Genomic DNA, 12,826 nt, shown 5'->3' with positions numbered 1-12,826 from the left:
TACTATTTGACAAAAGAGAAGTGCAGTGTCTACTCTGTCAAATATCTAACTTCTGGCTCCTGGTGGTCTTCCAATCAGTGAGGAGGATCACATTTGCTGAATATGGGATAATCTAATGTGCTAAAGTGACCATAGAGACCCTAATTTGTTGGTCAAAGAAAGTAACATTAAAGTAAAATGTCAACATTTTTTTTATTAGCATATTTTGATATTCCAGGGACCTTGAGAGAGATTCAAAAATGAAAACCGAGAGATTTAATAATTACATACTATAACATATTTATAAAATAATAAACATTGGTCTAAATTTATTTAATTTTTTTAAAGATGAAATGTGTAAACTTTTTTTTTATAATTTTATTCTATAGTTTTTATTATAATTTTCTGGTAGGCATGTAGACTTGGTTGTCTATGTATTTTTGAAACACTTCCCTCCTTACCAAATCTAGGGCTAATGTAAGGTTTATTTCTTTAGGTGAGGTCAGTTTTCCAAATGACAGCAATAACTAATAAACTGGAAAGATTTCCTCAGACCAAAATTTTGGAATACAAATTAATAGATTCATAAACTAATAGATAAACTTACCACATTTTGCTGTGCCAAACCATTCAGAGGTTGAAGAAGATTCTGTTCCAACCACTGTGGAGCACCACCATGGATTATTTGTTCTCGTAACCACACAAGACTTATAAACGCACAGAGAGTGCATGTAACAACAAAGCACCCCTGTAAACAGTCTGCTAATAAATTTTCCCTGCAATAAAACAAAAAAACTTTACTAGTTATGTCAGATAAAATAAATTCAATTATTGCAATGCACTCCCACTATACATACACACGCACACCTTTTTCAGATACAAGATACACCTAGTTATTTACTCCTGACCTTTTGGGAACAGTACACTTCCTATGATGTTGAGATCTTATCTCAACATTTGCTAGGCAGGGAGTCTTGGTGACTTTAGTTCCCTTTTAGTTTATAGGGCTAACCCACATTTAAGAAAAAGAAAGAAAAAAGTCATGGTTTTTGCAATACAATAATATAAAAAAAAGTAGTGTTGCTCACTGAAAAACTATACTTTCAACTTATAGGAAAAGTAAATGTTGCATACAGTGCCTGTGTGTAAATTTACCGGAACATGCTTTGCAATTCCTTCACCTACTGAAATTCAGGATCACAGTTGTAACAACTATTTGGCACTTGAATAATGTGTGCCCAACCTTTGGAAACAATGTACAGTGGAGAAAAATGCAGGAAGAATTGTAACTTTGTAATCTGTAATATTCACCCATCAAATTTAAATTAGCCTTGTGGAAATATTCTGGATATCCCAAAACTGAGTATTTGATGTAGTTAAAAGGGAATACCCGGTTTGTAGGAAGAAGCAACCAAAATATTTTTGTATTATATTGTATTGTGTGTGATTATATGACCTCATTATACAATACATTTGATGAGCCACTTAACTGGACACTTACTGTATCTCCTCTACTATGTGAACAACTAATATGCATTGTTGCACAATGTTGTTGATCTGTAATATTTATATAAAAAGTTGTCTATTGTACCAGGGAGGTTCATGACACAATAAGTGTAAAAATCATAATAATACCAGAAATACTGTTCCTCTGCGCTGATTAAATCATGTGTTCCTACTGCTCAATTTAGAACTGTTCTCCCCAATAAATAACTGATAACGGTTGTATAGCATATCATTATAGTTACACAAAATAAAATATACATTTATTGTGCTAACATACAAGTGTATTTAAAGGGGAACTAAAAAGTTGTCAGCATTATTGATTTTTTGTGCCACAGAACAATGTATTTTCATTTTGCAAAAGTAACCAAAATTTTCTCGATTTAGGTGCAAAGTCTCACTCACTGTGTTAACCTCTGTATTTTATTTGCTACTAAGGCATTTACTGGAAAAGTTCAAAAGCAAAAGGTACAATCCTCTCACGTGACACATTTCTGAACACATTTCAATGCTTTTTTATGGACTTTTACAGGGATTTTAAAGTTTGCATTAAGGGAATGAGTACAGAGGTACATAAAAAACCCTTTACTCGTTCCCCAAAATGGTTAAAAATATCTACAAATAATGAGACAGGACCTAAATGGTAATGTATTTTTGTTATGTATTAAAGGCAAAAAATATAATAGGGACAGACAGACTTCTAAGGGGCAAATATTTTATAATTGTGTTTATTTAGCAAACTATTTCATTATGGCCCTGACTCTGCAGAGACCAAGTAATCTATTCAAATAACAATATTGTGAATAAAAAGTAATGATAAAGAGTCTATATTTGCATACATTTTTTTTTTGTAAAATATCACTCATATATTAGGAGGTTTCTCAAAGTTCCCGATGCGATTCACCTTTTGGCTTGCTCAGGGGTCCACTGAGATCAAGAATATATTTTTGAGATAATACTAAACACATTTAATGGGGGACGGCTGAGTCAGTGCAACCCTAACGTTCAGATGGATTATTCTCATGAGGTCCGGCTGTAGTGTATAAAAGGTTCAGTGCTGGGAGGAATTGTTTGAAGGAGCTGCATACAATTTTTAGTTAAGATATTTTGGGATTAGGACGTTTTAGATAATGTATCAGATGTCAATAACAGATGGATCTTATTGAGTGATACCTATTTGTTTTATTGGTATCCACATGGAAAACAATTAAGTCATAGAATGTTTTTAGCTCATTTGTATATATTGTCCAATGCGATCCAGTTGATCGCTAATGGTGTGATTGTATTGAATTGAAGGAAATAGGTAAGCAGATAGTGTGTTGATCTCCCAGTTTGACAGTTATCCAAGGGATGTTGATTGATATTATGGGGGTTGGAGATGGTTTTTAAACTCCCAGTTTATTGGTGGTTCAGTGTGGTGGGAAAGTGTTGGACAGGACATCCACAGCACAGCCTCATGGATATTTTTATTAAGTTTATGTATATGATTTGTGTTTAACTACTTTTTTTTGTACAGGTTGATCCACTATACAAGAAAGATTTCCATGGCTGAACTCGAAGTGAACACAGCCGTGGGACTCTTGACAGCATGGGATTCCCAAGCACTAGCTAGAGGGCAAATGAGGACAAGTGTTCCCATTCGTCTCTAGTGCTGATTGACTGAGAAAAGGTAAACCCGAATAATGATTGAGCTGTCATGAGCGTTTATCTTCTCTCAGCCAGTCAAGGGAGAGGTCGTATGAGGACACTGCTCCTGAGTCCCCAGCGAAGTGACGCTGCCAGGAGCAATGTCCCCATACAACCTCTCCAATGACTGGAGAGGTCCTATGGGGGGCAGTCTGTATGTGCACACTGCTCCCGGAATTTATAGCAGGTCTTTGGTGTTTTGCACCCACAGGAATCCTCCACTGGGGATTCCAGGAGAAATGGCCTCATACGACATGTCCCTTAATTTCCTGAAAAAAGTAAACACTGATGACATTTCATAGAAAGATAACCTGTATATAGAAAAAACAAAAGTAAGTACAGTTAAACAGAAATTACATACACATCATAAAAATACTTTAACATTCAAGTCTTGTCCCAACATTTATAAATATATTTATCCATTCAGGGAATGAAAAAGGGGTATTATGTACCCCTGTACTAATTTCTCAGTGTGGGGTGGCAGAGATCTGTAAGTTCCCTTATTAAAGGGGGCTTGCAAATTCCAAAGTCCTGCAAAAACGCTTAAAAGCCTCTATTGTTTTCAAATGGAGCTTTTATAATAAAGTGTTTTAAAACAACTAGAGATGGCTCTACTGAAGGGGTATACATGTACAAGAGATTATTGGTTAATATTACCAGTCCACTCACAATACAATGTTGTAGACACCATTTAAAGTTTGTTATGAAACTGACCTATTGAAAGGTGTACTTTATTAGCTATTAAAACAGATTTGGCAAATTGCAAATTTTTATTTTATTCAATAAACTTACGTTGACAACATATCTAATGGAAGAGTCAGTAGTGAGCTCACAGAGCCAGTAAACAAACACTTGTAGATACGACCTGCAAAGAAAACAACACATATATTTAACTATACACAATCCTCCCAAAAAGGACAATACAATATACATACATATATATGCACTTTTAACAATGAATCACTGTCTCAAGCTAGAAAAAAAGGTCACCATAGAAAGATGAGTATGCTGCCCTACAGTTACGCTACGTACCAGTAGGATTAATTTAAACTAACAAAATTGTTGAGTACCAATTGATGAGAAATTAGGGTGAATAAGGGTATTCATCCTGTGGTCTTGTGCTTATAAAAGGTTGCAGGTTGTATATATAGCAAAAAAAAAAAAAGCTAGCATTTGACTATGCAACAATCACAACTTGTGGGTCTTCAACTTCTATACATTCAATATACAACCTGCAACCTTTTATAAGCACAAGACCACAGAATAAATGAATCCTACTGGTGTATCAACACTTTAAGAACTACTGTCCTGAATATATCACTCACAACCGACCAATATACCATCTACCATAAATTGTATAAAGTCACATCCCCCTGAGGAAGCCTAATCTGGGTGAAACGCGTCGGGGACTTGTATACGGAAAATACGGTCTTATTATATTACCTTTTCTCATTTTTCTTTGCTGTCTACTGTTCATGCTAGCAACTAATTGTCTAGTAAAACACTCCATTTCTGTGACTCAGAACAGAAATAGGTGTAACTAACAGAACATGTTATGTTAACCTGCAATAATATTTTTATCTCTGTGTTTCTTGTATAACATAACCAGGCAAGACAATGTACTACATGTTCTAGGTTTGTGAACTATGTATTTTTATGACCTTGTTATTTATGAAGTAAATATATAATAATACATTCATAGCTTGACTTAAATCTCTTGAGCCTCAAAACCTCTTTCTTTGCTTTCCCCTTGCACTCCATGCACTCCATGGTTTTTCTGTAATTTGATATACTAAAGAGGGAGGCCCAACTGCTTAGACTCCTTATCTTGGGGAGAATCCCCATCACCCCCCTCATTCCCCCCTTTCTCCCTCTCCCTTCCGGTATTACTGGATATTTGTATTTGTCATAACATACATAATGTAAATAATTTATTGTGTAACTCATACTTACATGCTGTAAGTGGTACAACTCCCAGCCAGGCAAAGGCCACCAGGGTATAGTGAAACCAGTATCTAATTGCTGTGCCAATACTAGTAATTAATCCAGCACAGATGTCCTGTATTGGAAGTCTGGAAGGCATGTCTGGAGAATAAACTTAAAAAAAGGACAAAAACAATTATAAAACACAAATGTTAAGGTCTTTGAACATTAAAAAATACTTCCATAGCAAAAAAAAAACACATTAAGCATAATCACAATTTTTTAATACTAGCCTTTTTTTCACAATTGAACTTTTTCATAAAAATAGTGCATATTTGAAGAAAGAAGGAACTGGATAAAGAGGATGAGAAAGCACAGACTTTTCCTTAGGTTCAGTTATAGCATTCAACCTAAAGCACAGTTGATGCGAATGATTGGGCAAAAGATGTAAACAAAGGAAAGTGCCCAGAACTTAACAGTCATATAAAAAAAGGGCCTTGTACACAAAGGGCATTATCAGAAATATTGACCATATTTTGTATAAATACTTTATAGTCCTTAATTTGTATATGTGTTCCTTTATTTATGTGCTAATTACAGATGCATTTATTGAATTACCCATAAATCCTTTCAACCCCCTATCCCACGTTAGAGTACATGTTCTGTTTTAATTGAATTTGCCTGTGACTCTGCAAGATAGGGCTGCTCCCTTGCTTAGCGATCAAGGCATTTAGAAGGATTGTGGATCTCGTAAAGTTTCCATCCCCACATGGTCTCTTATTCTAAGGAGGATTGAGAACTGAATGTATCCTTAGAGAGTCCATTTTGCAGACTTTGCAGCTAAACAGGGTTTGTTGTATGTGTCATGAATTTGACCGCATGCATTCTGTTTTCTCCCTAGTTTATTAATGGAGCTTTGTGATTTATTCACACAAACTAACCTATTGAAGGATAGAAGTGTTCGACTGAAGGCTACAGGGAAAAGTGTGCTGAGGCAAGAACAGTAAAATAGAGGCAATCCAGCAAGTGGGATATAGTATACTAATAGAGGCCTGCCTCTTGGTAAGGGCAGTCATCTGCATATGGCAATTTAACATTCCACGACACCATATGTAGGTGTTTATTGCAAGACTCCTTAAGCTCTCTTCAAATTTGGGACAGACCTATAGCAAATCCTTACCTACTGCACCCTGGACCAAGACACTGAAAGTAGGAACTGGAAAAGCAATGGTATATTATGCAGTCTGTCTAGACAAAAGACCCTGCTCCTGCAGCTATGGTAATCATTAACCAACTCCTGCAAAAACCCCACAGAACTCAAAAGGGCACTGCAATCAAGAAACCCCGACTCCACTAATCCCTGAAATGTTATCCACAAAATTCATTTTTTATTTTATTTTAAAATAACTAGTTCAAGCAGCCAGGTTTTGGAACAAGGTTATTTTTAATGTAACATGGGTAACTGCAGGCAAAAACTATGGCTCTATGTAACTAAGACCACTCCTGGATACCCAAGAATATCAAATATAAATATGGGCAGATTTTTTAGTTCATTGCTCAATGAGTTGGCAAGTTGTGCCATGTTTTGCAATTTCAAAGACCTACCTACCATCCTAGGCAGATTTTAGTACCTGCCAACTTAATCAGACTGGTCTCTAAAGCCATTCAATTTAAATTGCATTCCCTACAGCTACAGACATTGTGCTTCTTCAGAGAACATTATTTGTTTTATTATGAAACCCTAGAGCTTATCTTCAGCTGCTGATAGCTTTTCCACCTGCTGTGCTCATTTATCCTACTTGATCTAACTTATGAATCCTTGGATTTTTTTTAGCCATTATGCTGATCATCATGGTTTCATTATACACCCTAAAATTGCTACATTCTATGTCCTGCCATTCGTCTCATAGTTCCTGATTTTTTCAAAGATGATACAGATGTCATAAATTCAAATGCTACATATGCATATAGCCTCAAATAGTCACAAATGTTTATGGAAACATTTTTTTACAAGTAGTTAAAATTAAAAAAAAAATTAAGAAAAAAAAATTAAGAAAAAAAAAATTGCTGTTTTGCTAGGCTTTTGTGCCTACTTGCAAACATACCACTACAAGATACATAGCCCTTGTTTTCCCTAATGTGAACCACATCTAAATGATAAAACTACAATTGTTTACACTGGGAGGTTGTGTCACAACACAGGAACATTGGACAGTTGGATCATAATACAAGATTTACATAAAAATTAAAAAGCTGCCATCAGGATGAATGTCCATATGCACCTCCCCAGCTTTTCCCCAATCCAATAATGAAAAATCGCAAAAAAACTAGTTTTTGTTCAGGTCAGACCAAATCAGACTGCCAGTTTGCTAGTATAACTAGGTATGTACAAAATCCACTGATCCTCCCTTTTTACAGTGCCAGTCTTCATTCTAGAGCAGTGGTGCCCAAACTTTTTTCATCTGGGGGCCTCTGTTGACATTGAGAAAAAACACGCGAGCCACAATGCAAACAAACATTAAAGATGTATGTTTAAAACTACAGTAGAATGAAAATATAGTTTATAGTTTAGTTTATAGTTATTTTAACGTACATGGCCCAAATAAAAGAAATGACAAATCAAGAATTTCTAATTTGTTGCTCATTTTAATAATGAAAGATACAAAACTAAAGCTATCATAACAGTGCTGGCCGGCTTACTATTCCTGTACCAAATAACAAAAACTACACCATACACAATGCGTCCTGTTATAGGGAGCTGCAAACTTTCTTTGTACCCCAAAATCTCTGTAATCGATACTACCAGAGAAATGCAATTAATGTACCAGGTAGCCAAGGGGTAATATCTTCAGATCCCTACATCTACCAATTCCTGAGAAATTAGGGTTCACTGAAGGTAAGTGTCCAAATATGTGTGACAGGGTAGCACGGTATGACAGGTACAGTTTTTTCATATCCTGTGATGGTGTCGCAGCAACATTTTAGGGGGAGTAAGCCACAAGAGTTCCCAACTTATCATACATTTCAATATACCTACAAAGCTCCCCTTTCAGGAGAAATTGGGGTTCAAATAACATAAGAGGACCCTTATATATGACCGGGATGATAGGAGTGATATCATTTTAGCCGGAAAGGGCTAGCCACAAGAGTCCCCCACTTATCATACATTTCACTTTCTGTATTGTTCTGGAGAAATTGGGGTGCACAGAAGGTAAGTAGCCAGCCATGTATAACAGGAACTGTTCAGCAGTTCAGTTCCTCACACCACAATGTCTGCAGATTCGACTCTAGGCACCAGTAAGCGGTACTAAGCATCTCCCCATAGGCAAGGTTCTATGGCTTGAGAGGGTTAACCTCACCACCAGTCTGAATGTAGCTTTAAAGTTTTGTGAACGAGCAAATATATAAAACAAGCAAACTCAATTTGGGGGGCCCTGGTCTTGAAAATATCTGATTGTTGTTAGGATTTTATGCTTGTGACCCCCGCCAATTTGTTGTTGTTTAGGGAGCTAAAATGTGGTTTAGCAACAGCTCTCAGGGCCCCCTGTGTACCTCAAAATAACCTCATAGAGAAACATAGGGGGATGCGCACGCACTGCCTACCTCCCGTAAGACAACAAGCAGAGAGGTAATCGGGAGAGGGCAGGATGTGGCAGTTTCACATGCTGGATCTGGCCTGCACGCCGCAGGTTGGGCACGCCTGCTCCAGAGCATCCTAGAGCTTCCAATCTGGAATCTGGAACCAACAACATATTTTGCTAAAGCTAATTGCAACAGCTTTGTATGATAACTTAACTTATCTCCTCAGCAGGCTTTGAAAAAATTAGATAATAAATAGGGCAGAGGGGTTCTTCAATTGGTTCTTGGAGTTAAAGATGTGTGGGGAAAACCAAACCATATCTGCAAAGGGAGTCGTAGTTGCCCTAGGAAAAAGCACCCTTGGAGAACAGTGGGTTTCTGTAGCATAATTGTTTATTTCCATTCATAAATGGTTAACAATCGAAAATCCGGCCATCGATAATCCGGTTTCTTCAGTTTTCCGGCATGAATTTCGGAGCGCATTTTCAATACATGTGCTGCAGTACACTGTTACACTGAACACCTATGTTTTGATGGTGCTGTTCTCCAAAAACAGCTCTTACGTCTTGCTTGCTAAACTAAATACACGTTGAGACGTCCCTGCTGCCTGCTCTCCGGAACTGTGCCAGATGTAAGCGGGTGTAGCAAAAGGAAGGCTGGCCTGTGTGTGGAGGTGAGTATAACCTTTACAAATCCGGAATTTTTGAAAATCCGGCACTCCTCAGGTCCGAAGGTTGCCGGATTTTTGAGTGTCAACCTGTATTGATCTCTCAATTACTCTTAACAAAATTTCATTTGAGGCAGCCACCCCTTAATGTGTATGGTAAACATTCAGTGCATAAGATGAGGAAAAGAAGTGGTTTGTAGGCTATAATCTCAAATCTTATAAATAATATAAATAATTAGCATTATCAAATATACAGAAATTGTTATTGTCCAAAACCAATTGCAAAGTCATGGGATATGGACTCCTTAACTAAACAAAATACTTCTATATGATGATCTGTTATTCAACGTCTTGTAACCAGATGCGTTTTGCCTTTTTAGCTACCTCCGGGGTGTGTAGAAGATGCAATCGTGCTACAAAAACTGATTTTTTTTAAAGAAGCTAAGTGGTTCAAATCCAGATTATTACAAAGAGGCTATTCTATAAAAAAAAAACTAAAAAAATCAACTTAGGACAAGGTCTGTTATTCAAGAAGGACCAACAGCTCAAACAATCACAAACCTCAACAAGAATCATTACAAGATTTAATATCACAAATTTATATATGAAATTCTCTCCAGAAACTGAAAACTCCTCCATTCAGACTCCAACATCAAACACATAGGGGAAAAAACACAAATAACACATCGTAAATCTCCTTGCCTTCTTGTGCTGGTGGTCAGCAAATTAAAAAAAGAACCCCAGCTGAGAATCACTGCCACAGATTGTTGATTCAGGGAATATCCACTCCATTAGTGTTAAATAATAACATTATAACAGCTATTTTTGGTATATGGAGAGATTTGTACTGAGTGGTTCATTTTTTTAATAATCCAAAAATGAGTACAGCAAAAAAAAAAAAAAAAAAAAAAGCAAAACAGATGGTGAAAGATCAGTCCAAGAGGCCTGAACAAAGAGATTTGGAGTGATTGAACGCAATGGGAAAGCGTTATGTAATATGTGTAATTAAAGTGTTGTTGTTGCATTTTAAGTGTCACTTTGACAGCAACCACAAAAGTGTTGTGAAACTGAAAGAAAATAGTTCCTTGAAAAGAAAAAGAGGAAATATACTGTATTTTTTGCTCCATAAGATGCACTTTTGCCCCCAAAAGTGGGTGGGGGGGGGAATTCTGTGCGTCTTATAGAGCGAATATTGCCGGCCAGCTGCAGTACCTTCAGCGGCTACCCTTTGACGGACGTTACACCACAGACAGTGTCCAATAAAATAATCCTACTTTAGGAATGCGTACTATCAGCTGGTTGAGCGTGTGCAATGACGTCACAATCAGCCGTTTCTGCTCTGTCTAGCTGCGCATCTTCTATCTTTTTCATGCTGCTGGTGAATTATTGGGATTATTTCACACTGCAAGGTGAACAGCAAAGCATAGTACTGGTTCAGAATATTAATAGTAATAAAGTAATTCCTAGTATCTTAGTTTTTACAACTATCTTTCTAGAACAAATCATCCGACAGCTGCCAGTTTTCAATTTTCACTGTGCATAGCAAAACAAGGTAACAACCTCTCTGATGGGCGTATTATCAACTGCTATGTTGTCTGGGATAATTCCTTTTTTCATGTTTGGATGCAATTAGGCTTTTTATGAATAAAAAAAGGAATATCCACAGCTCATTGATATGGCCTGGCTTACCAACCTCGTGTTTTTTACAGATTTTACACTACACTTTTTTTGTACTGAACAAACAACTACAAGGTGTAAAGAAAAGAGCAGAAAGGATGTTTTGTGATATCAAAACATTTGAGAGAAAACTGCAGGTTTTTGAAGGAGACCTTGAAAGTGGGCTGCTGAAAAATTTTCTAAATCTAAAAATGCATTTAGAACATTCTACGTTTGCAGACAATCTTACAAGCCATAATGACATTTATAAGAAATTTTCTAGAATTGTAGCAGCTGCAAATGTGAATTTTAGTAACAGATTTTTACAGTTCCGTAAGATGGAGACAACCCTATGTCCTCTTACTTCTCCAGATAAAGCCAAATTTTAAGAATTTGGCCTTTCTTGCTTACACTGGTTAGATTTAGGAAATCTGGAAATGGAGCTATTGGAATTTCAAGAAAGCTTCATCTGAAAAGAAAAAATTCTACGACCTGTGTAAAACACTTGAAAATAGAATAGAAAATAGAAGCATAGTTCTCCCCAGAAGGATTTAGCTGGTTGCTCAGCCCGGCTGCTGTGCCTCCCCTGCCAACCTCCTATCCACAGCTCTTATGCTCTGCAGGGATCTCAGTGAGGCTGCTCTGTGCTCAGCAGTCATCCAGGGGATTGCTGTTGCCGGGGAGAGGTGGGCGGCACACATCTCGCCTTGATGCGATTGGCACACAGGCAGACCCCCCTCACCCCCCCCTATAAGGTTAGAGACAGCACTAACTGCGATTTACTTCATTTGTCATCATGCCTAGAAATTGCCCTAATGATCCAGACAGATTTTGTTACGTGTGTGGTTCATTCACAACGAAAGCACATTGTTGTCAAATTACCACAGAACTTAAAAAGAAATACAAATTATATTTGGGCTGTCCACTTGGTGGCCAGGATCAGTCTTGGGCTCCACATGTCATCTGTACCAGTTGTTCCAACGGACTGCGTGACTGGCTAAATCGGCGTAAAGCAGCAATGCCATTTGCAATCCCGATGGTGTGGAGAGAAACGCAAGACCATCTAATCAACTGCTATTTTTGCCGCGTCAACAAAAGTGGATTCCCAGGTAAATCTAAGCACAAAATTACATACCTCAGCCTCGATTCTGCAATTAAGCCTGTTCTCCATGATGATTCATTGCCAGTTTCAGTACCGCCACATGATGAACTTGCTTCTGTAGAAACTGATGAGGAATGCGCTGGAGTTGCAGCCAGTTACAACCCTGAATCATCTGATCCTGACTACTTGGCTGATGAAGACTCAGAACCGGAGACCTTTACACAAGCAGAACTGAATGGTCTCATTCGTGATCTAAATCTCGCCAAAGACAAAGCAGAACTTCTTGCTTCAAGGCTTAAACAGAAGCACTTGCTTGCAAAGGGTTTACCTGTAACTCACTACAGAAAATGAAATGATAACTTGACAACATTCTTTACTAAAGATGGCTGCTCACTGTGCTACTTTCATGACATAAACGCACTCTTTACCAGTTTGTCACAAGAGCATGTTCCATCCGAATGGCGTATCATCATTGATTCCTCTAAAAGAATCTTGAAAACAGTCTTATTGCATATTGGTAATTCCAAACCAAGTTTACCGATTACCCATTCCGTTAACCTAAAGGAGTCCTATGACAACATGAAGTTACTACTTGAAGCAATCCAGTATAAAACACACCAGTGGAACATCTGTGGGGATCTAAAGGTCTAAAGATCCAAAGGCTTGCTGATAGGAATGCAAGGAAGATTCACAAAATATTGCTGTTTCCTATGCCTGTGGGACAGACAATC

At 37.4% G+C, this 12,826-nt stretch overlaps 1 protein-coding gene across 6 annotated transcripts in view; it reads right to left on the bottom strand.

Moving 5' to 3' along the window:
• Positions 1 to 12,826, bottom strand: part of MARCHF6 (membrane associated ring-CH-type finger 6) — a 314,477-nt gene that overhangs the window by 279,275 nt on the left and 22,376 nt on the right. For all 6 annotated transcript variants that reach the window (XR_011920873.1, XM_072411957.1, XM_072411959.1 and 3 more), the window contains exons 4-6: positions 5,122 to 5,265; positions 3,961 to 4,033; positions 587 to 755 (exon numbers count right to left, since the gene is read on the bottom strand). Coding sequence is in view for 5 of the 6 variants with exons in the window: in XM_072411957.1 (XP_072268058.1) it covers positions 587 to 755; positions 3,961 to 4,033; positions 5,122 to 5,265 (386 nt within the window). In the remaining variant the exon portion in view is untranslated. The remainder of the gene's footprint in view (positions 1 to 586; positions 756 to 3,960; positions 4,034 to 5,121; positions 5,266 to 12,826) is intronic.

Source organism: Pyxicephalus adspersus, chromosome 5 (genome assembly GCF_032062135.1).
Source record: "Pyxicephalus adspersus chromosome 5, UCB_Pads_2.0, whole genome shotgun sequence".
Taxonomy (NCBI): domain Eukaryota; kingdom Metazoa; phylum Chordata; class Amphibia; order Anura; family Pyxicephalidae; genus Pyxicephalus; species Pyxicephalus adspersus.
This window is presented reverse-complemented; position numbering and strand designations above follow the sequence as displayed.